The sequence below is a fragment of the Morchella importuna genome (genome assembly GCF_003444635.1).
Source record: "Morchella importuna strain M04M26 chromosome Unknown Morimp01GS012, whole genome shotgun sequence".
NCBI classification, from domain to species: Eukaryota; Fungi; Ascomycota; class Pezizomycetes; order Pezizales; family Morchellaceae; genus Morchella; species Morchella importuna.
Genome location: NW_025763409.1, coordinates 1,063,424 through 1,087,619, shown reverse-complemented (window position 1 = coordinate 1,087,619; position 24,196 = coordinate 1,063,424). Strand labels below are relative to the sequence as shown.

The following is a 24,196-nucleotide window of genomic DNA, read 5'->3' as shown; positions in this document are numbered from 1 at the left end:
ACTACTACTTTAATAAAAAAAACACACAAGCTCCCTTATCGCCACACTACTTCCACCCTGCCAAGCCCGCCCACGGATCTCCCTGCTGTCCCTGTTGCTGCTGCGGCTGTTGATACTGCTGATACACCTGTCCCTGCTGCTGCTGGCCGGGCGTGCCTGGCTGCTGCTGCGGCTGATACACTGTTTGCGGCAGGGCCGTGAAGCTCTGTCTCTGGGCCTGTCCCGGCGGTGGTCCAGGTGGTGGGGGTGGCGGCACATATGTCTGCGGGTTATACGGGTAGTTCTGGCCCGCACCTCCGCCGGTATACATAGTGGGAGGACTCGAGAAGTGTCCAGGATGGTACTGCTGTGGCTGTGCGCCAGATGGCGGTGGAGACGTGGGCAGCTGTGAGTCCCGACGTGCCATTGGTTGTGCCTGCTGGTAGCTATCGCGCCTGGGCAGCCCCGGAAGCTGGCCGTATGACTCGCGGCGTGGATAACCGTTGGGTGGAGGGGGGTACTGGTACCCTGTGTATCCGGTTGGCGGGGGCGGCGGGGGAGGTGGCGGCGTAGGTGTCGGGTATCCGCTGTACTGGTGTGGTGCATAGCGGGGAGTGCCAGGTGGACTTCCTAGCGCGCCGGCAGAGGTAGGGTGAGGGGTATGTGGAGAGACGTTATTTGATAATGGGGCGGGACGCTTCGACGGGAGCTTTGCCGACCCAGGAGGCTCGGATTGGCTACCGACGGTCATCCGCTCCATCATGCCTTGAAGCTTGCGCTGATCAATATCTGAGCCCTTTTGCTGCTCAATTTGGCTGAGAAGTTGAGCACCCTCGACACGTCGATTAGAGACAAAGGTCTCGACATTCTTGTCGAGGCTCTCGGCGGTCTCCATCATTTCTGTATAGAACTGTCGGGCTTTATCGAGGCCAGCCCAGACGTCAAGGAAGGCCTGGTAGGTCTTTTTGAATTTTGAGAGTACAGCATTTCTCTGGCGTGATAAGGCCTCGTATTTCGACTGCTCGGCCCTGATACGCTTGTCCTGTAGAAGGTCACCATAGGCGGCAGTAAGATCCTTCATTAAGGCCGACTGCTTATGAGCAGCCTGCAGCAGGCGGTTCTGATGCGGCCTAAACTTTTCCAGCTCTGTCGCAAATAGCTGGGGTTCTATATTCTGTATAGCTTTCTTATTAAGGATCAGAACGTTTGATATATCATCGTTATGAATCTGCCCCACATACGCCGTTAGCTCTTAATCACCGCCACCACCAACATAACTCTCACCTTATCCTTCAGGTCCTTCAAGACCTGTGCCCGCTCCCTCTTGATCATATTCATCCTCTTAAGAAGTTCCTCCACCCTCTCGATCTGTTCCATGACCGACGTTCCGCTTTCACCATCATCCACATCCAGCAGGGTCTCCCCACCCCTATTATCATAACCATTACTCTGCTGGCCCCTAGCCTTTGCGATCCATAGATCGTCTACCGTGCCCTCTTCAGCCCTCTCTCCAGCAATTCTCATCTCCTCGATATCCTCCCTGACTGTGCGGTACTGTGTAAACAACTGATTATCGCTCCCGACGGCCGCCTCAATGGCCTCCCTATAGCTCCTGATATCGCCTCTTAACGTTTGTGTTAATCGGCTTGAAGGCTGCTGCGTCCAGTCATCAAAATACTTCGCCCTCATCCTCTCACAGACACTCTCCTCCTGGTCCAAGCTCTTACATGACTTATCTAGCACTTCAACAATGCGTTTCTTGTCACGTTTAAGCCCTGCAAACCGGGTCTCGAGGCTCTCGGGTTTATTCGCGATGTCGTCGCACCATGTGCGGAAGTCATCGTCAACCTCAATTACATTCTCATACCCGCCCTTGAGCAGTTTGAGGGATCCAGGCAGCTTCAGGTAATCGAGAGCTGCGACCATCTCCGCGTTTGCCAGGTCACACTTTTCGGTCTCAGCACGGACGAGCTTAGCTTTTTCCTCGTCGTAGAGCGAGGCACTCTCGGTGACGCTCATAGGTACGATCTTCTGGAAAATATCGGGGCCGATGATGCGGTTGATGTCTGCGCCGGCGTAGAGCTCCTGGACGGGAATGGCCTTGGCTGCGGGCATCTTGGGGATTACGGGAATTGAGGTCTCTGCCGGGACCGTCTGGTGGTAGATGTAGTCGTTATCCTTGACAAGCTCCATGAGCTTCTCTTGCAACTGCGAAAGATGTCTCTTCGTCATTTGCACCAGTGCGGGGCCGGTCTCGGCGGACAGGTTAGATGTCGCCGACGGCGAGTTTGGGAACGACTGAGAAAACCGTAGCGCATCCTTTGCCAGGTCCTCCGCGAGGTGTAGACGTGCAATTGCAAGTCCGTAGTTACCGTTATCCGTATCCGCGAGGGCTTGTAGATGCTGTGAGAGCGACTCCATGTAGCACTGTTTTGCCTATTCATCCTACACCGTCAATTCCATCCCGCCACCCACCCCAAAAGAAACCAAACATCAGCACATACCTGAACAACAATCAACCACACCCTCTCAAACACGCCCTTCGCCGAGTTTTCCTGGACGCCCTCCACTGCCTGAGAATACAGAAGCCCGGCCTGTGCCGCGAGCTTCGCCAGCATCCCCGGCTTCTTCCCGTCCGCAATTTGTTTTTCCAAAAACACCTCCTGCGCTTGCGCCAGCATGATACTAATCAATGTCTTGACCGTCTCCCTACTTAGATCCGTACTGGGCGCATGCAGAAAGTTCTCGTTGATATACGTAAACATCCCCGCCGACGCCTGGAACGAGTGGAAGGCCGTCTTTATCCCAAGCTCCTCGGACCTATTCTGGTTTGCCGCATGACACGAGTGCACCGCCGAGATATTGAATATGATCGATGCCTTCTCGAACGCGAGCGAGTACTGTGAAGTCTGTTTATGTGTAAATGCATCGTACCTATTACCCACGCCCGCGCACAATCACCAGTCAGCAACCCCCCCCAGTCTTGATCCCAGTTTATTTATTTTTGTTTAAAAAAATTAATTTCATTCTCATTTCCCACTCACCAGGTAAAACCCACCCTGACGCCTCTTTCCTCGACGGGAAACCTCAGGTCCAGCAGCTCGAGCTGGCCGTAGTAGCGGTAGAGCAGATCACGGCCGGCGGCGGAGTCGCGGCCGGCGCCGCGCATGTCCTGCCGTAGCCGGTTGAGCGTTGCGCATTCCTCACTGTACTTCTCGGGATCGCCGTAGGTTGTGCGAATGTAGGATTTCAACGGGGTTATCCAGTCGACTTCCGTCGTTGTCTGTAACGATGACGTATGAGCTGGCTGTGGTAGTAGAAGAGGGGGTAGGAGAGGTAGGGAGGGGGTAGGGGGGTATATGTAAGTAGCAACATCAGCAGTAGGAGAACGGAGAGGCTAGATTAGGGGGAGAGGTATATGATGTGAGAAGTGAGGTCCTTGAGGGGCCAGGTCGGGGAGAGGGGAGAGGCTGCAGAAGTCTATCTACCTTGAGAGGGCAGCTAATTGTCGGAGACTGCTGCATGATCTTCTAAATATGCTCGTGACGGATTGGGGGGGTCTCTCTCTCTCTCCCAAGCGTTGTTATGAGAGTGGTGTGTGCGAGCGAGCAAGCGTGCGTGCGAGCAGAGCAGGAAAGCGTCAATGTAGGTATGTGTATGTAGGTATGGTATGGATGGTAATGGAAGGTATGGTAAGGTAAGGTATTGAATTGCACTAAACTTGTATGGTGAGATATAATTATCGCAACGTACGTATGTTTCGGCACAGACAACAAGTCAACTTCGATTTCTTCTTTCTCGTTCTCGTTCTCGTTCTCCCTCTTCTTCTTCCACTCGCCTCTTTCCTTCTTTCTCCACAACCAAAACAGTTGAAACAGAGATCCGGAAAATACTTGTTATGCAGTTGTAAAAATAAAACACACACACGCACAACAGCAGAAGTGCAGCGGAGAAGATCCAGAACAGAGCAAAGTAGAGCAGAGAAGTGAAGATTAAAGAAAGAAAAAGATATCCCAATCTCCCCTCTCTCTCTCCTCGCACGTAGCTGAAAAAAAAAAGGCGACAAACACAAGCAAAAGAGGTACAGCGATTTCCACCCCCTGTCACAGGAAGGGGTCGTTTCGCACTACGGTAGTGCCACTGCCTGACCTGACCTGCTCTACGATTGATGTATGGATATGCCCGCAGCTTATGGGTAGGTGGTAACTGTGGCTCCTGCTGGCGGGGGTGCGTGATCCAAGCGAGTGGTTGGTGGGAGGGAGCACTGCAGAACGGCTATGTATGGATGGGCAGAATGGGGCAGCAGCAAGCAGGCAGGCAAGATGGGATTGGGGTGGTATGGGGATGGAGGGGTGATGGTTATTGGGGGGGGGGGGGGGCGGCGTTGTTGTGTGTGGTGGGCTGGGTATGGAGATGGATGGATTGACGTCTATGAATAGACAGATGGCAATCAGGGCATCAACAACAACAGCAAACAGACAGACTGGTAAACAGAGAGGAGTAGTGAAACGAAAGAAGGGGGGGGGGTGGAAAGGGAACTTTGTCGACGAGAGAAATGGCCCAAACAGAGTGGACACAGGTATGGAATAATTTCAGCGACACCACAGCAACAGCCCAAAAGAAACAGGCACCACAGCAGGCACCTCTGTGACCATGAGCGCACGGAAGTGGGATCGCTACCAGAAAAAACGGCAGGGCAGCAGACCAACCAGAAACGATGCTGGTTAAGCGCTGTACCTAGCTGCTGCGTTCGTTCTTTTGATGGGGGGATGCAGCCGACGGATATGATGAGGATGTATCTGTATTTATGTAGGTACCGATGGGACGCTGCTCCTGTGGTAAGTAACCGTGGGATCTCTGCGGTGACAGGTCTACGTCCTAGGTAATCTGGTCTGTCTGGTGTGAGTGAGTTGTGGTGATGAGAATGATGATAACGGAATGCGGAGATTTCTACGTCCGTACGATATTGTTGTACAAAGACCAGAACAAGAATGTAGTTAGTAGCAGTGGTATTGGCGGCAGAAATGTGTGTGTATGTAACAGATGTTTTATTTCCTTTCTATCTTTTTCTCTCGATCTCTCTCTCCTCACCTGCTCCAACCTTTCTTTCCCCTGTCTCGTAATTAGAAATTGTATCAGACTGGCGGCAGAGCTCGTGACTGAATCCGCCTTAGTGCTCAATTGTACCCTGCTCAGTCGTAATCTATGTAGCTGTTGGCTTTCTGTTGGTTTCGTCGATAAAAGCTGTCTGTCTCTGCCTGTGTTACGAGAAGGAGAGAGAGCCCGTCTTGGCAGGTGTCTCTTCATTGCTTCTGCACTTCGCCAGATTGACCTGTCTGACGTCGGCAGGCTGAGACTCACGCCCACGCGACCATCGAAACGGGTAAGGCCCCCGACCGTTGAAGGAGCACAAACAAGAGTCTTATCGATAAACGCGGGTCACTAACGAGCCTTAGCTCAGTGGTCTAGGCATGAATACAACTACATGAGTCCTCTTCCTCATTCTACTCCTCATCACTTTGCTTTCTTTCCTTTCACTGAGTTCCTGGAAATTCAGGATACGGGCAGGTCTAGGTAGATTAAAAACCGATTTACCCGCTGACCGACTCCTCTCTCAGCTGCTCATGCTCATGAGGAAGTAGAGGAGTTACTCCAGTCGAGCGATCCTATCTTATTTTGTGGTACTCGTAGAGTACCGGTAAGCCCCAACACTGGGATATCCTTCCCAGAACTCTCTTCGTAAAGCCCTCCCACGGCAACAGGATAGATATATCCAACACCCTCCCCTCTCTCCTCCCTCCAAGTCAGTTATATAGCTCACCCCACCCAGCTATGCGGCCGTTTGTCTCATGCGGGCATCTCCATCCACCGCGACTGACTGGATTGATCGGCCGATGAGAGACGGTCGTACCAGATAAAAAGGATACTCGCCCAGGATTAATCTAACGTCGCTTACCTCTCTTTTTTTTTTTTTTTGCACCAGGATGTTAATGTTGCAATGTGGTAGGTGCTCTGTGGGGCTTTTTTGTTGCGAGTGTGGTGAAAGCTTAATTCAGCTGCCACCAGAAAAAATAAAAAATAAGGAAGTGAGGGAGGTCGTATCTCACATCACCTCACTCAGCACTCTATGTGCTACCCGCGGGCCGGGAGGATAACCTCGGAGCGAGAGGTGGAGTGCCTTTGTGCCCTCAAGGTACATAAAGTGAGTGCACGGACCTGAGAAACGACCGTTATCGGGGTTTATAACGAGGTGAATATAGGACCAGGATGTAGACGTAGAGATCCTCTGAAACACAGAGGCCCATATAAATAAGAAGGGAGAGGACATCGTCCTTTTATAAAAGAAGCAGCCGCTGATAATAGATAGGAAAGCTACATGTACTTATCACAACACTCACAGCATAACCTAACAGTAACACAAACATATACACCACGAAGTCAAAATCCTAGTAGTCCGTCAGGCACGAGTGATATCTCATGACCGAACAACATGCAAGGGAGGATCACGTTACCCGACCACAGCTAGCGCGTACTTGGTCTGGAAGCAGCTTTGCAGTAACGTACCTGCATGATGCAGGCCCACTGGCGTATTTCGACAACGTGAAACTTCGAGGCACAGAAAAAAAAACGATAACCTTATTTTGTTCACAAAGCCCCAATTCAGCTACCTCTTGGTGCCTTGCATATGTATGCCTGATGATAATCAAAAATTGGATATAGGGTCGGCGATTACAAAACCTGCTCTTTCCTCTTCCCATCTTTTTTTGCTCATCTGCACTTGTCCGTCGCTGGTTACCTAAAGGCACAAAAAGTGTAAACGGCAATATTGGCTAGATTCGAACAGATATGAATCATAGCTAATCACTCCCCTACATTGGCGTGGATGAGATCTTGCAGCTCAAGTGCCAACGATCCTTTGAGATCGCGGGCAGGGAGGCACTTACAGCACCAGAAATATGGGATAGGCTACCGCCGTCCTTGACAACATGAAGCGGTGCCCTCATCCACAATGCGGGTTGTTCGCACGGCTTGGCGCATATATGGGCACCAAATTCTCGGGCTGTCAAGGTTACAGGGAGGCCAGTCACCGCCGCCTCATGTGGTCAATATAGCAGGTGGAGAGAGCCATTGGTGGGACAAGATGCAGCGCTAGTTATGTAGCTTTAATGACTGCTTGATCCAAGATGGAAATGATTATTATGGTATTAATTGCCCATGACAGAAGGCGTTAGGTCGCGCACGTGCAACCATTCTTTCGACTGCCTGGATCAAGCTTGGCTTTATAGATACATCTCACTTCTCTTTATATAACCATCTTTTCGACGGCCTGTGGAAGAGCTAAAGTGTCCTCTGTCAATTATCTAGCTGTTTTAGGAAATGAAAGACACTCAAAAACCACCGACTTGGTCGGTTGAGTGGTTTCGTAGACGTCCATAAATATTTTTGAGCAGTATTAGCTTAACTATAGGACCTCATCTCTCAATGAAGGAGCGACTTTGATTATCCATCCAATGGTCCCAGTCGAATTCATCGCAAAATAGGCCCTCACGATATTACCAGGCGTGGATGAAATCAACAACCTTGAGATCTCGTCAGGTGAGAATCTCAAGTAGTCTTGTTTTAGCGCTGACAGCGGGGTTGATACTCTCCGCTTTAAAGCCTATCAATCGTCTTGAACCCTCCGCTCGATAGACAGAGATATCAGCACATGAAATAAAATGTCTAAAGTCCCCCAACGCAGGTATAAATACTATCTAGCCCCTAGTCGAACCCTCCCCGCGTTATAGAGTTGCCATATAGTTAGACTGAACAGTGTCGATATCTTATAACTTGTCTCAGTAGCCCTTAGAGTTATACTGATATCAGCCTACTTTTAGAATAGCTTAGTCCGCCAGTGAAGCTACCGTATATCGTCAAACTTCCGATGAAACATCCCATAGGTACAGCCCATTGGAGTAAGAGGTGGCTGAGTTCAGTCACCAGAATCATATTTGCACAGAGGTGGCCGGCTGTGCTCTACAATTGATGCAAATAAACTGTATCAATCGATAATTCTGTGGTAATGTCTGTATCCTGTCTTTTTCTGGCATACTAGAAAAAGCTTGAGAGGCAGTTTCTGAGTGAGGGGGCCTAGATATCGGGTTATATGGTTTAGAACATGCTATAAAATTCTATTCATGGCATCGTTTGGTCTGGTTGGCTTGACCCACAAACAGCCCTAAAAGGCTATCAGATGACGGCCTGCTCGAGACTTTATTAAGCCTTTTGATGAGTTATAAAAGCTCCCAGCTTCACCAAGAAGCTTCTCTACCGACTCGAGGCTAGCTAACGCCCAGGCTGTGTAATTGAATGCCGTAGAACTAGTTTAGGTTTTGTTGCACCGTTGTAGCCGTGGCTTCTCCCTAAGATGGAGTTTGTTTCATGAACCCGCCCTTGATGGTATAATTTGTAGTCGAGATATCCGCAAAAATGATTTCGCGCTGTGAATTGCAATTATACATAACATACATTTAGTTAGATTGTCTAACTTGGTCGGAATGCCGAGAAAGTTTGTATTGATACTGGCCTACTGGACAGGTCGGGATACCGAGTACCCGATTTGTAACCCACGGGTTGGGAAGGGGGAAGTTCTCGGGTAGAGAGCAGTATCTTCGCGAAGGGTAAAGTTTGATCCCGGCCCTGGATGGCTTCTAAAATAGCAAAACTATTGCGTCTTGAAATATCACTCGGCTTTTCGGGGTGGTAACTTAAGTCGCCTCAGCTATTGGTTCTTTATCATTGGTGTGATGTGATATTCTGGGTCCATGGGATCCTGAGTAATGATTCATTGGGTTGAAGATCATATATCTTTTGAGGTCGGTAAGTACCTATATGTAGGTCTAAGTGGGGCACGCTTTCCCAAGAATACTCCACCAGTATAGACAGCAGGGTATGAAAATCTGGACGTGGATCCAGATTGGACAGTCACTTTGAGTTTTAAGACTTTTGAGACGTCCAGATCTTTGTTTCATGATGTCTGGAACCATAGTCCCGTTTACCACAATCCCAATCCCAATCCCAATCCCAGATTATTGGTTGGTTGATCAGTTTATCGGGGAGCTTTTGTTTGGAAGCTCATTGCTTATGGGTCCCCGGCCCAGGTTCCAGTTGGAGGGAGTATCATCATATCACTCTTAAATACCCCCAGTGTGTGCAGACTGGTGGTAAAGCATTCGTTTAAACCCCACAGAGTGAGATCCAGTGAGCGAATAGCTGCACGTGCAGTATGTCGTATGCGCATGTATGCGGTGTTCTGGGTGTTGGGTTATCGGGGTTAGATAAGCGAGGTTCGGAGCATCCTCGGTAGAGGCAACCCCAAGCGTTCCCGGAAGCGAAAAGGCGAAAAAGAGAGGCGAGGATGCAAGAGTTCGGCGGGGTTCTATGACTGACAAATGGCGGGGTGACAAAACCCCGTGCTGGGTTGTACGCCTCAGGTACCCGCCAAGGAACCCGCCGCACATGGTATGGGGTGGAATATCGAGATGCAGGAATGAAGTCAGCGTCCTCGCAACTGGGTGGCTCAACAAGTCGATCAATTTTTCTTCTTTCCTTCCCTTTTCTCCATCACATCAACACCTAACTTGCCCTCTCTGTACTACATTCGACAGTTGCTATAGGAGGCGTATCTTTTCTTTCCTGTTCTGTTTAATTGATTGCACTGTGAGTCTTATCTATTGCTATTCCTCGGTGGGAGGTTTCTAATCGATTTCATTTTCTATCTACAGTAGCATTTACTATTTTGCATGGCTTACAGACGAAGCATAGCGTGGCGGGCCGCACTCCAGGGCAGGCTATTAAGAATCAACAATACAATCCCCACTGGAAGATACTACACGGTCGCCTCATCGGCTACAAAACGGAATGCATCATTCGCGTTATTTGAAGCTCGGAGACTGAACACCTCATCAGGACTTTCTCTCGCCGCCTCCCCATCCACCAGGAAACTATGGCAGAGCTACGGTGAAGCCGCTGTGATACGGGGGTTCTCTAACTCTGCGCTGTTGGGCAAGGAAAGGCCGCCACCAAAGGATGAAGAAGAAGAGGTGAAGGAGAAGCAACAAGAGAAGCCGAAGCAAGATGCTGTCGAGGAAGAGGTCGAGCAAGAAGTGAAGCGGAAAGAAGAGGGGGAGAAAGAGAAGGGCGGCGTGAAGGTGGACTCTGGGAAGGAGCGATCCGGAGAAGGCGCTCCAAGTCCGGGAGAGGTCCTAAAAGGTGGCAGAGGGGCCGCCGGGGGTGCTGGTGGCGAGGGAGGTTCAAACGGAGGAATGGGCGGTGGCAGGAAGAGAGGTACTTCTGACCGCGCATTGCAGAAACCTACTGTGCCGGATATCTACCCCCAAGTGATGGCTCTGCCAATTGCCGGACGTCCATTATTCCCAGGATTCTACAAAGCTGTCACGATCCGAAATCCAACGGTTGCGACAGCTATTCAGGAAATGATGAAGCGAGGACAGCCGTATATCGGAGCGTTCCTGTTTAAGGATGAGAATGCCGATCGGGATGTAATTGACAGCTTGGATGAGGTCCACGATGTCGGTGTTTTTGCACAAATCACGAGCGCTTTCCCAGTCCACGGCGAGGAGGGGAGTCTGACAACCGTGCTTTACCCCCATCGTCGTATTAGGATCTCCAACTTGCTTCCGCGCGAAACCGGCGAAACTGCCGATGGTAAAGGTGACGTCTCTGAAGCAGCAATTGAGGAGATCGAGGAGATCCCAGAGCCGGAAAACAAGGGCGATGTTGTTGCCAGCTTCGAGGAGGAGGCAGTAGAGAAGAAACCAGCACCTTCGCCCAACGCCACCCATAACCCCTATGCCACTGCTTTCCTGAAAAAGTACAAAGTAAGTATTGTGGATGTCGAGAACCTTGTCGAGCAAAGCTACGACAAAAAGTCACCCGTCATTCGTGCAGTCACATCAGAGATCGTCAACGTGTTCAAGGAAATCGCCAACCTGAACCCCCTCTTCCGCGATCAGATCTCAACTTTCTCAATGTCGCAATCCGCCGGTAACGTCATTGATGAGCCAGCCAAGCTTGCCGACTTTGCAGCTGCCGTGTCCGCAGGTGAGTTCAAGGAGCTCCAAGAGGTTTTAGAGACACTTCCAGTTGAGGAGAGGTTGCAGAAAGCACTGGTAGTACTGAAGAAGGAGCTCATGAATGCTCAGCTTCAGAGCAAGATCTCAAAGGATGTCGAGGCCAAGATCCAGAAGAGGCAAAGGGAGTATTGGCTTATGGAGCAGATGAAGGGAATCAAGAGGGAGCTTGGAATTGAGAGTGATGGGAAAGATAAACTGGTAGAGAGGTTTAAGGAGAAGGCCGACAAGTTGGCTATGCCGGAAGCCGTCAAGAAAGTTTTCGATGAGGTTTGTCTCTTTTCTTTTCCTCAATCCCGGGATCTCTTATCCATGTGTAAGGCTTAATTACTGATCTTGGTACAGGAACTAAATAAACTGTCACATCTTGAATCTGCAGCTTCGGAGTTCAATGTTACCCGGAACTACTTGGATTGGCTCACACAGATACCCTGGGGACAGCGTTCAACGGAGAATTATGACATCAGACATGCCATGAGGGTCTTAGACGACGATCACCACGGACTCAAGGATGTGAAAGATAGAATCTTGGAATTCATTGCTGTGGGGAAACTAAGAGGCAGCGTGGAGGGGAAGATCATTTGCTTTGTTGGACCTCCAGGTATGTTAGCAAAGTATTTTTTGTTTAACCCTGACACTCCTTGGGACGAACGGCGTTTTGCTTTCCGTTTCAAGGAATTGAGCTCCACGAATCGGTTCCAATCCAGGGTGGCACGGAAGCTGATCATTTAACCTACAGGTGTTGGTAAGACTTCGATTGGGAAGTCAATTGCTAGAGCCCTGAATCGGCAGTTTTATAGATTCAGTGTTGGTGGTTTGACAGATGTCGCGGAGATTAAGGGGCACAGGAGGACATATGTCGGTGCTTTACCGGGACGTATCATCCAAGCTTTGAAAAAATGCCAGACGGAGAACCCTTTGGTTCTCATCGACGAGAGTAGGCCAATCACCCACCCCCACCTCGCTATCGATTGGTGAATATCCTTTACTGAGTGTATGAACGCAGTCGACAAGATCGGGCGAGGCCACCAAGGCGATCCTGCATCTGCTTTGCTGGAGCTCCTTGACCCGGAACAGAATTCTTCGTTCTTGGACCATTACTTGGATGTGCCCGTCGATCTCTCCAAGGTGCTGTTTGTCTGCACAGCGAACATGACAGACACAATTCCTCGCCCATTGTTGGATCGTATGGAAATGATCGAACTCTCTGGATACGTCGCTGATGAGAAGATGGCTATCGCGGATAAGTACCTAGCGCCACAAGCAAAGTCGATGAGTGGATTGAAAGATGTCGACGTGGTGTTGCAGAAGGATGCCATTGAAGAATTGATCAAATCATATTGCCGAGAGAGTGGGGTCCGCAACCTCAAGAAACAGGTAGGCAACCAAATAGAAATGGCAGATCGCCCAGCCAGTGAGATCTTAATGCTTACTTTATCTTCGCTGAAAAAATCAGATCGAAAAGGTTTTTAGGAAATCCGCCCTGAAGATCGTTCAAGATCTGGGCGAGTCAGCCTTGCCCGAGGAAAAGGCAATAACTGAGGAAGGAAAAGCAGCACTCAAGGAATCCGAGAAACGGGAGGAAGCCGTCGGTAAGGATGAGAAGCCGATCACTATCGACGAGTCCGAGACAACCGAGACACCACGAGTGGCTCTCCAGGTTCCGGAGTCCGTCCACGTCAGCATAACCAGAGAGAATCTGAAGGACTACGTTGGTCCCCCAGTGTTTACCTCGGACAGGCTGTATGACATTACACCTCCGGGAGTGGTTATGGGTCTTGCGTGGACGCAGATGGGTGGGGCTGCGCTCTACGTCGAGTCGATACTGGAGCAGGCCTTGACACCCAATTCACGCCCTGGAATGGAGCGCACTGGTAATTTAAAGAATGTGATGAAGGAGTCGACCTCAATTGCCTATTCGTTTGCCAAGAGCTTGATGGCAAAGGGCTTCCCCTCAAACCGTTTCTTTGAGAAGGCTAAAATCCATTTGCATTGTCCTGAAGGTGCTGTGCAGAAAGATGGTAAGCAGCAGTCCACTCATGTCCAGTTCACCCTCACTTTTCTGATCGTGCCCGCATCCTTTCTACACCGCCTACCCTTGTTCCTGCACGTGATGCTTCCGCACATAACATGTATTTTCGCTTGTTGGTCAATTACCCGAGAACTAATTTCCCATTGGTGCGGTTAACTAGGACCATCGGCCGGTATCACGATGGCGACGTCGTTGTTGTCATTGGCTCTCGATCACAAAATTGATCCTACAATTGCGATGACTGGCGAACTTACAGTCACGGGTAAGGTCTTGAGGATAGGCGGACTTCGCGAGAAGGCTGTTGCTGCGCGTAGATCCGGGGCAAAGAGGATCATCTTCCCGGCTGACAACATGAGCGACTGGCTCGAGCTCCCGGAGGTATGTAGCCTTCCTAGGTTGTCTTTGTTTTTTTCCGTTTTTTGTTTTTAGTTTTTCCGGGGAGGGTTGCCTAGCACTTTCGAACCCCGCGTTATTTCACGCGCAGCCGAGTGTTGTTCCTGCCATGAGGCTGAAACGGCGGCGGATCAAGAGCTTATTTTTACTACTGGACGCCTTGCTGACTGGGTCTTTTTATAATAGAATATCAAAGAAGGCCTCGAAGGGCGCCCGGCCAGCTGGTATCAGGATGTCTACGATCTGGTGTTCAGTGATCTTGATAAGAGCAGAGCTGCAGGGCTGTGGGCAGAACAGCTGAAGGAAGAGGAGGGGAAATCCAAGAAGGATAGAGATGAAGACGATGATTGAATTTTTTGGTTAGCTACCCGAAACATCAACGAATATTTATATGATAGGCCCGTGAGATTCTTTTTTTTTGTACTAATGAGGTTTTTGGGTTTTATCGGGTTAGATGTATAAATTTCTTCTCACCCATGGGTTTTTTTGCACCTTTTATTTCTTTTCTTTGTTCTATACTTGATGTATTTGGGGAGACCATTCTAGACGTTTTCCTTTTTGTTTCGGTTGCTGGTTGGGGGGTATTTTTTGTCAGTAGTTATCTGTCCTGCCCTGTCCCTTCTAGGGGCCATTGAACATCTCTGCTCTTCGCACTCATCATCATCATCTAGCATCTCTCTTCGAGCAGGCCTTGCATCTAAGTAGCGCTAACCTTAAGTCCTTGTCACATATTATGTCTTATCTTCCTTTATTTCTCTCTCTCTCTCTCTCCCATGCCTTACACTGAGTTTCCTCCTCTCGTTCTGCATTGTACACTCACTCACGGGGTGAAGGTGGATCCTGTCTAATGGCGGTCAGGGATTTGAGGCCAATAAAAGAGTTAGGTTTTGGACGCCAAGGGCAAATTACTGCAAACAGAACCATCAGACAGGATCCGCCGTTAGTAGGTGAGCGACTGTATGTCTAAGGCAGTACATAAATCATGTAAGATGTATGTATATAGGGAAGTAGTATATCTTCCCGGCACACCACGAGAGACATCGTCATCAGCATCGTCATCCACTCCCACAACGGGATGCAGTATCAAAACCGACTAAGCTGTTGTATGCCCTTCACTGCTGTTCGACTTTCGTCTGGTGTTGTGCCATCGAATTCGGATGCAGCATACTTATCTGAGACGGACAGCACATCATTCATCGTGATAGTTGTGGTGCTGATGACGACGGAGGAGGGAGGGGAGGGGAGGCCAGCTGATAAAGACCACGTTCGTTGGTTGGGCGATCCATCCCGTGTATTTTTGAGTCCCAGCAGATAGGCAGGAGGTAAGTAGGTAGGTAGGTAAGCGGGCGTCTCCATAAAATAAAAATTAAACTATAATATCGTTGTGGGGATCGAGGGAAGGGAAGGGCTTGGGGTGGTGGATCATCAGGGACGTTTTATCTATGATGAGTCTAGAGTACACTCACTCATGGGGTGAAGGCGGATCCTGTCTGATGGCGGTCAGGGATTTGAGGCCAATAAAAGAGTTAGGTTTTGGACGCCAAGGGCAAATTACTACAAACAGAACCATCAGACAGGATCCGCCGTCAGTAGGTGAGCGACTGTACAGTGGTTGCAGTTGAGTTTGAGTGGCAGGCAGGGATGGCCTGGTGTGTTACTTCAATGTATGTACAGTCTACTCGTTTGGCTTGTACCTAGATATACGATCTCGTTTATTGTAGGGTACTCCCGGAATATCAAACCTGTCCCACATATGTGTACCTACTGTGCAAGTCGAGACGGAATATGTAACTGTAACTGGGAGAGAGGACGCTTAGTCTCTGAGTGACTGAGGCTACCTACATGTACATACATCACACAAGAAGTGTGTATGCACACATAATGTACCCTATGTAACCGTTCTGATCTGATTCCCTAAAGTTTATGACGTCCAGGAAGGTAAAGTACCTCCATATATACTCTACCTCCCAGCCTACCATACGCCCCACGATCACCCCACGATCTCTTCGCTTGGATCTGCAAAGTACCGATGCACTGTATTGTAGTGGTAAGATACATGTCGCGTGGACAGGCTTAAGTACGGCGCCGCTATAGGTGCAAGCTACATGTAGTACTACCCTGTGGACCCTGTCCAGGACCATATATTAATAAGTACATGTACTCTAGGCAGAGTAGGTACTACATATACTACTACATGTACCCACTATACTTTTATGGACAGATTGTTCAACCCTCGTGTCTCAAAGGTTTAGTACTTTTTACGACGGTAGTACTTTCTTACTATGTACCGAGAGACCGATAGGTTGGGTTGGAACGGTCACTGGCTGGCTTGGTGGGCTGATTGTTACGACTGGCACATGTTGTAGATTTGATCAGTATCATGGCCTACTCTAGATAGATGTGTGTATGTACCTAAGTGATGGCCTACCGGCCTACATCCTACGATGGATGTGTCAAGTGTTTGGATGGCACATGTTCGTTGGCAAGTGTGTGCTTTATATATGGTAATGGGTAACAGGAAACACCGTCAATTGGGCAGGACGGCGATTATGGCATGTGCGTACCTGGTAAGTAGAAAACGAGACTCGTCGTAAGATCAAAAAGGTGTGGTGAACTAGCAAAATAGATACCGGGGAGGTGGGGTGGGGGTGTATGTGTGGATGTCGAGCTCTAGGTATGTAGCTACTAGCTAGAGTAAGGTGTTTGGGGGATGATGGTGGTGATGATGCTGATGTTCCTCCTCTCGTCTCCTCTCACCTCCCCACGTTGTGGATTTGTTCCGAGACCTGCTTGTTGGTCTTACTCTGTAGGGTACTCTTGCTTGCAGCTGCATTCTCTCCGAGCGCTTGCTACTGCTCTAGCTACAGCTACACCCACCTGCCTTAGTGTGATGCTGCACCTCTTCTCTAGTTCCGGGATTTTATATCGACTACCCTTAGTACATTTCTTGGCAATTGCGGAAGAGCATGATGGAAGCTATCTAGCTAGAGTAGAGCATCCTCATATACCTACCGTAGAAGATGATAGAGCTGGAGCAGAGGAGAAATGGCTTTCGGGGCGGCGGCACTGACAACCGAGACATTGATGCTTTTTTTTCTCTCTCTCCTTCTTCCCCTGGACTCCGCCTTATGGTGGGCCGTTTTATGTCTGTTTAAATCTCGATTGTTTCGTTGTCCGCTGTGTTGTTGATTGACATCCTGTTGACGTTGCTTTTTGGCTGTGCCTCGATGCCAGCAGAAGCATCTAGTTTTTATTTTATTTTTCCCGTCTATTATGATGATTATTTACCTTAATTGCCCTTAGTACCTACTACCCATACATACGAGCAGTAGTAGTAGCAGCGAACAGACTACTGCTGTGCGAGGGGACACAAGACAAGACAGGTCAACTCTTTTTTTTTTCCTTTTTCCCACAGAGTTAGCACATAAGGGTTAACTAGCTCGGGGAAGTAAAACACGCGAGCGCACCTGATCCCCGCTCTGCTAAGAATTAGTTGAGCCTCAATGTCTAGCTGCCCCTCAGACTTTACTGCCGCTAGACCCAAGTGCGTTTTTCTAACTCGCCTATCAAAAGTAGGCTATCCCTAACAAGGTAAATCTAACATCACATCACATCACATCACACACATCAGGAACATCTTCCTTTTTGTTTATCCTTGTAACTGGTACATACAGGACTGTAGTGTTACCCGTACACATATGGGATTTCCCACAATCTTTTTTTTTTATCTACTCTACATCGACGGCCAGCCAGGAACACGTCAACATCTATCACAATTTTTTCCCACTACAGCACTTTCTTACCTTCCCACCTTCCATCCCGTCCCCGTATGTTAAAACAATCTTATCCGTTGGTGGTTGGCCGGCCGATCCCCCTCGTTTGGCGTTTGATAGATGATGAAATAGGGTGACACACGATGGGACCAGAATCAATCCCACCCCTTCAGGGATTGTGGAAACATGGACAGACCAAAGAAGAGGATGAGGTGGAAAAGACGGTCCATAGAGATACCTACCTAGAGGGGCAAAGATTGACCATCAGAAACTCATTGCTACCCTTCAGCTCGAACTGATGGAGGAGGGGTTGTCAACAAGGTTATCTATCATACCTCTCTTCCTACAGACCGGTAACTACGCCGGCGGGCGCGTCTGTGGTGCCTGCGGGGTGATGCTGGGGGAGCCCAGAACGGTTTTTATTGGTGCCAGCACTGCATCCGAACGCATGTGTTCATGCAGTAAGGGAATGGGTTATTCTCAACCCGTCGGCTGCATGAGAAAAAAAGCTCGGCTTTTCTGGAAGCCCAACCTACTCGTACCAGTCCAGTAAGTATGTGCTACACACTGCTCACTTTTGAACACACTCACTCTATTCCAGGTGAGTGAGAGTTTCGTAACTCTGACTACTACTGGCACCGACATCACCACCTCCACAACCACCACAATTGGCACCCACACGCAACCACACCACCGCCGCACCCCACCGCACCGGTGGTTCCTTCTGTCTTCAGTTCGTTCAGTCAGACATACTGTACCTACCCCCATCCCGAACGGGCTTGTCAACATTCATAAACACATATCATGGTTTGACAGCACTGCAACCCTCTGTCGCTACCAAATAAAGGTGGCAGAGGCATTTACATAGCGGGAAATGAAAGAAAAAAAAAAAACTAAATAATATATTAAAGGGGAAAGGAGAAAAAATTGTTCCCTTTGTAGGAGGGGGGATACAGGCTGAACGATGGCGGATCTTATGTAGGAGCATTTCTTGGTACCAGAAGAAGAAGAAAAGAAAGCAATTCTTAAAGGCACACAATTCTTCTCAAACAACCGGAGAAAAAAACATAATAATTGAAATCGATAAACGGAAGATACCCTATCTAACTTTTGCTACCTTACTTTACCTTACCCACGCTCTACATCTATCTCTCTCTACCTTACCTCTATCTACCTGCCTACCTATTCGACTTACTGGACGAGAGCTCAGTTCGTTCACGGCTTGTAAGGATTTTGAGCGTGCCAGCTCACTCTGCAGTGAAAACCCTCTATAATTGGGCCTTCAGCCAGGCGATGAGGAAAGCTTGCATACGCTGGAAAAAAGCGTGCTTGAGTTAAAACCGTCGAGGAAAGAAAGGAAAAGCAAAGAAAGAAACACGGCGTCCGGTAACGAGAATCTCGTTGACCTTCACCCCGTCCTTCTCCCTCTCTCGCTCATTGTCTGAACCAGTACCGTATCCCGTCGTTCATTTTTTTATTTTTTCTGAAAAAACCCAAATACGGGAGTTTTTTTATATTGTTTCCAAGAACAGCCTCGTCCATTCACAGCCCTCTAAGCCCGCATTGGCTCGTCTGAGCCTCTGTCGATGATGCTACCGTCCTGCCTTGGTTGAGCACGCATAACACTTACGTCCCTTTACATTCAGGCCTACATACATACATGCTCATACTAAATCTTCTCGATTACAGGCACTCCGCTCGTCTCTCCGGAAAAACACGAACTGAGGGCGGGGGAACCTTTTATTAACGGGTACTTATTAAACACACCCTGTGCGCAGCGGTGTTCCAAAAACGAAAGGGCTATTTTTCCGCTCCAAACTTCTAACGGCGCTACTACAGTCAGTTCGTAAGCTGCAGCTTAATTCTTCTGACCCTCGTCCCCTCGTTTCTCCTTCAGCCTTCACTCCTCCCACATCTCGTCATCAGTGAGTCTGACCAGACTAGACACCCTGGCGCTTGCTCCTCGCGCCCGGTACGAACATCCCGGTTGGTGGCGCCGCGCCTACGCCATCGCTTTTTCATCCGAAGACGATACAGGAAACACTCATCTGAGCCCTTCATCCACATATCCACCCAACAGTTCCACATCATATCCCAATCACACCTGAACGCCCGCAAACCATCCCCCAATCCTCCTCGCACGAACTCCATAACTAAACAGCAACACAAAGGCTACCAAGAAATAACATCTAGGGGACGTAATAAGCAACTGAGAGAGAGAGAGAGAGAAAGAGAATCTTAAGGTGGGCAATTGGGGTTGGATGTTTGGTCCAGACAAAATTTCCCCCAATTACGGTTAGATGACCCTCTGCATGGGTATGGCATCTGCTCATCCTAACGTACCGGCCGGCGCTCCAAAGGCCGACCCCTTCACGCGATTCAAAAAATGGGTTTTAGCATTCAAAGATGGCCATCAACACGTCCTTGGTAGGCGGGGTGGGGGTAGTAATTTATTACCGGGGAGGCGCTCGCAGCAGCAGGTGGAACGCAGAGAATTTCAAGTACCACCGAACGAGCCCAGGAGGACTACGCCCAGCGGCCAGAGGCACCCGCCCGAAAATCACCAGCATGTACCCTCCCGACCCAAGACCTCAACGGAGGAAAATTCTGATGGTAACGAGACAACGTCATCATCGTCGTCACAGCCATCTGATACGGTCATAGAGGAGGAAGCGGAAAGCGAGCCAACGTACACCACACCAGCCCCAGCAACAACCGCAACATCTCCAGTATCAGCAATCCATAATGGGCTTCTTACTGCTGCGGGCGATAGCGAGCCACCCCATGAAGAGGAGAAAACCAGTAGCGAGTTGATTCGGCAAGAAGAGATCGATAAGGAAATAGACTGGCGGTGGATCCTGAATCTCAGCATGCATTTCCGCGATCAATCTGACCGAGAAAAATTCTTCGTCACTTATGCCGAGACGCCGAACCTGCGCCGCAGGCTGACGGTTTCGTGCGACTACCGTGATGCTCCGGAGGGGACGTTGGAGCGAGAGTTGGCGGATATGCGATATCAGCGCGACAAAAGTGCGAAGATATACGAAGCTATCAAGGAATCATTGCCATCCATACAGTTCTATGAGACCATCACAAATCTCAAATTGAAAACTAGCGGCGGGCGACTCCATGTCCACGTTACCGAAGATATACAGGAAATCATCCCGTACCCCCCAGTAGTCGCCATTGCGCATCTAAGATGCCCGAAGTATAAGGAGTCGGATCTGGAATTCGAATCCCATCTTTCCGGGTTCGTTTATAAGGTCAAGATTAAAGACAAAGTTTATATTAAGAAAGAAATCCCTGGCCCTGATACCGTCGACGAATTCCTGTACGAAATCAACGCTCTTTACGCATTGAAAGGCTCTCAAAATGTCATCCGGTTTGGAGGTTGCATTGTGGATGAGAGGCGGCAAAAGGTCAAAGGGCTCCTTATCAGCTTTGCGCCAAAGGGGGCTCTCATTGACATTATTTACCACGAAAAACATCTCCCATGGAGGCTACGGGAGAAATGGGCAAAACAAATTGTTTCGGGGCTTTCCGAGGTCCATGAAGCGGGGTATGTCCAAGGCGACTTTACCCTATCCAACATCGTGATAGACGAAAACGACGATGCGAAGATTATCGACATCAACCGCCGAGGTTGCCCCGTAGGATGGGAGCCCCAGAGGTGACAGCGATGATTGACGGTCTGCAGAGAATTGGAATGTATATTGGCGTTAAATCTGATATATTTCAGCTTGGAATGGTGTTGTGGGGAATTGCACACATACATGATGAGCCCGAAGCGATGCAAAGACCTCTGAGTATGGACACAGCACCACCAGATGTGCCAGAGTACTTTAAGAATATTGTTGATGCCTGCTTATGTGAACGGCCCCAAGGCCGCATGTCTGCAAAGGATATCATCGCACTTTTCCCAAAGCATAATGATGGTTACGTACCCCGTCTTGGTGATGGACATCGCGACGAAGATAATGCTGTAATTGAGGGTGCTGGTACTGGGAATGGGCACGGGTATGTCATTGGGGAGCCTGATGCCAATGGAATTGTTGAAGTATCTCTCAATGGGAGACACGGCGGTCAAGCAGGTGAAAGCGGATACAACAGCGGGGTGGCTGGGCTTTTGCTCAATGGAAGGGTAAGACTCACTTCCCCGTAATCTTTATTCGTCGTGATGGCTTACCATAGTGAAAATCAACTTAGACATCTTCAGAGCCAGACAATCATTCTAGTGAAACATTTACCCATCTATATCGACCATCCGAATCTGGCCATGGAAGGGATCATTCAGAAGGCAGCATTGGAGACCATGCTCATCCCGAACCTCACAGGATCAATACGCAATTTAATTCATCATATGAAGATCTTCAGGTCATAACCGCTTCCCCAGGGCCAAGTGAATCCGGGGCTTCTGGAGACGAACCGTTTCCATGGCCAAGTATTCATGGGGCCGCTTTTGGTGCTGGAACAGGTCCTAGAGCAAGTGCAGGTACGGAATTAGAGAGTCCGGTATCTCCCACTACTGTACCGACCTCTCAGCTTAGTACTGCCGGTACGCAAGGATCAATGGGCAATGGCGAAAATTGGGCGCTCCCCCAGAGCCGAATAGAAACGAATACAACACAATGGATCCATTACCCCGTCCTACGATGAATGGGCGAGTGGGGACCAGGGACAGTGAATTCGGCGAAAGATTCACGACTGCTAGGTCATCAATTGACACCAGAAAAAGTGTCGCTGTCTAGCGAAAAGTCACCTTTAAAAAATAAGGAAATATCGAATTTTCGGGAGAAATTTTTGGGAGACCGTATAGACAATTCTTTTTTTGGCCGGGCGTAACGCAACATATTTAACTACTCATTACTTATTTTTTTCCTTTGTAATGTTATTTTTTCTATCATCATTTATTTCCCCCTGTTTTTTTGGCTGGATTTTATGGCTAGTTGCGGTGGTGGAGGAGATGCGAGATCAGATGAGGATATTATACCTTTGGGGCTTTTTTGCCGATTTGGGAAGCTCCTTTTGTTTTGTTGGACCGAGTTGTTGAAGCGAGCGGATTATTTTCTATTGACCTTTTTTTTATCTCAGTGTTTTTCCTATGCACCGCTCCTTCTTAAACGCTTTTCCGATTTTTTTTTCTTATTTTTAATCCTGGAAATTCTTCAATTGTAGTTTATTGGCCCTTTTTTTCTTTATTCTTTTTCATTTTTGGTATCTGGTTCGTCGTATGAAATATCCTCTTTGCTCTTATCTCAATATTTTTTTTCTCACTTGAGTTCTCCGTTCTCCGTTCTCCGTTTCTTGAAAGGGTCCGCGCGCCTTGGTTTTTGGACCGCCGTTGGTAATTTGCTGGTTCTTATATTCCTTCAAACCCTTTTGGCTGGCTGGCTGTTTTTATGTGATTCTTTGTTATTTTTGGCTTTCGGGGGGTCCGGTTGGCGGTGGGTATTGGTATTGGAAGGGGGTTCGTGGGGTTTGCAGGCTTGAAATGATATCAACACTTCAATCCATTGGCACTGATAGTCACGGTTTTTGCTAACGGGTGAAAATAACGGCTTAGGGGGAACTACATGTGCAGTCACAGAGTATCACTCGGCTGCCAAATCCGGGCCCTGGATGGTAGTATTCACCCGCTACAGCATCATGGTGCCAGTACATGTACCTAGGTGGTAAGGCTCTTTCTGTGAGTTTGGCGCCACGGGTTGAGCATAATTATGGTTATGGTGCTCAATCACTCAATCACTCACCTCACTCACCGTGAGGTTGCGCACGTTTGATCAGCATTATGCACAATTGATCAACGATCAATCAGAAATCAGCACCCAGTGATGATCACCTGGTAGCCTTACGACTATCAAAACATCTCTCCGTATCTTGCCCATCTCCCCCCACTGGCCCCATGCCGCCGCCCTCCCCGTAGCTCCTCCCAAATTAATAAAAACCTACATCTACCATCTCCTCTCCTTATCCACTAGAATCCCACAAACCCACTATTGTGATTCTTGATCGTCCCAAAATTATAAAAAGTCCATATGAGACGACATGTGACAGCGCGTGTATTCTCCCCACCCCCAACCTTTCCAATCCAAATCCTCTTCCCCCACACCCAGACCTCCACAACGAAGAATTCCCCAAACCAGGTTTTTTCCTCCGCCAATTAAGACATTTTTTCTTGTCCGCGGCCGGCCCGCAGCCACCACCGCACATCGATAAGGGAGGATCGAAAAGGGTACATTTTGTGAAAAATGATAAAAAAGAAATTAATTCTGGCGGCGGCTAAGATTGCGATCAAGCAACAAAAAAAAATGTAGAGTACCCACATACGCACTGTCTGTGCGTTGTGCCCAGCACCATCCCATCATACATATCGCACCACAGACAGTCTGTGTGCTCGCTCGCGTCTTAGCGAGCACTCGGTCATGCGACGTCCCCTTAGGTAACTCCCCCAGCTATGTCATATTCCGCCATTGAACCGCCCAGTTCGCACAGATGACCAACCCACCACCACCACCATCCTCCAACCGATCACTAAACATCACTCGGCGATCAAGGGGGTGGATACACTACTCTCCAGTTTGAAAGAGAAAAAAAAAAGTAAAAGAAATTCTCTGGGACCCGAAAAAGGGAGTGTGAAACACGGCGGAAAAGATAGCTAGCATCCGTGGTGGTATGGAGTGGGCAATTCACGATGGGAGGAGGGATGGGGGAGGGCTTTCAGACTTCTATTGGTTCCCTGTATTTATGAATCCTTGACCGGTCCCATCCGTCGGTCACTGTGAAGGAACCACGAGACCCCACGAGTTGGGATTGAACCTGCCATGTTGGGTTCTGTGTGCGGTCCGCAATAACAGGGGGAAGAGGGGGACAGCACGGTAGATTGGAGC

General features: G+C 49.0%; 6 protein-coding genes across 6 annotated transcripts; 3 read left to right on the top strand and 3 right to left on the bottom strand.

Moving 5' to 3' along the window:
* Positions 1–46: 46 nt before the first annotated feature.
* LAJ45_04922 (uncharacterized protein) lies at positions 47–3,503 on the bottom strand (the record flags this gene model as incomplete). Its single annotated transcript, XM_046114498.1, has 5 exons — positions 47–1,207; positions 1,264–2,415; positions 2,484–2,913; positions 3,024–3,262; positions 3,468–3,503. The coding sequence occupies 5 exons, from the start codon at positions 3,501–3,503 to the stop codon at positions 47–49; spliced, it is 3,018 nt and encodes a 1,005-aa protein (XP_045972524.1).
* Positions 3,504–9,477: 5,974 nt separating this feature from the next.
* LAJ45_04921 (uncharacterized protein) lies at positions 9,478–9,746 on the top strand (the record flags this gene model as incomplete). Its single annotated transcript, XM_046114497.1, has 2 exons — positions 9,478–9,678; positions 9,744–9,746. The coding sequence occupies 2 exons, from the start codon at positions 9,478–9,480 to the stop codon at positions 9,744–9,746; spliced, it is 204 nt and encodes a 67-aa protein (XP_045972523.1).
* Positions 9,747–9,761: 15 nt separating this feature from the next.
* Positions 9,762–13,887, top strand: LAJ45_04920 (uncharacterized protein; the record flags this gene model as incomplete). Its single annotated transcript, XM_046114496.1, has 7 exons — positions 9,762–11,381; positions 11,457–11,712; positions 11,851–12,048; positions 12,118–12,488; positions 12,568–13,132; positions 13,304–13,521; positions 13,723–13,887. The coding sequence occupies 7 exons, from the start codon at positions 9,762–9,764 to the stop codon at positions 13,885–13,887; spliced, it is 3,393 nt and encodes a 1,130-aa protein (XP_045972522.1).
* A 1,907-nt stretch (positions 13,888–15,794) lies between these two features.
* LAJ45_04919 (uncharacterized protein) lies at positions 15,795–16,618 on the bottom strand (the record flags this gene model as incomplete). Its single annotated transcript, XM_046114495.1, has 4 exons — positions 15,795–15,886; positions 15,949–16,029; positions 16,101–16,150; positions 16,545–16,618. 4 exons carry the CDS (start codon positions 16,616–16,618, stop codon positions 15,795–15,797), a joined length of 297 nt encoding a protein of 98 aa, XP_045972521.1.
* Positions 16,619–17,260: 642 nt separating this feature from the next.
* On the bottom strand, positions 17,261–17,954 carry LAJ45_04918 (uncharacterized protein; the record flags this gene model as incomplete). The annotated part of the gene is made up of 5 exons (XM_046114494.1): positions 17,261–17,269; positions 17,340–17,551; positions 17,645–17,652; positions 17,795–17,841; positions 17,901–17,954. 5 exons carry the CDS (start codon positions 17,952–17,954, stop codon positions 17,261–17,263), a joined length of 330 nt encoding a protein of 109 aa, XP_045972520.1.
* A 159-nt stretch (positions 17,955–18,113) lies between these two features.
* LAJ45_04917 (uncharacterized protein) lies at positions 18,114–21,965 on the top strand (the record flags this gene model as incomplete). The annotated part of the gene is made up of 10 exons (XM_046114493.1): positions 18,114–18,116; positions 18,596–18,695; positions 18,999–19,059; positions 19,149–19,155; positions 19,254–19,295; positions 19,584–19,604; positions 19,670–20,959; positions 21,049–21,450; positions 21,516–21,801; positions 21,874–21,965. The coding sequence occupies 10 exons, from the start codon at positions 18,114–18,116 to the stop codon at positions 21,963–21,965; spliced, it is 2,304 nt and encodes a 767-aa protein (XP_045972519.1).
* Between the last annotated feature and the right edge of the window lie 2,231 nt (positions 21,966–24,196).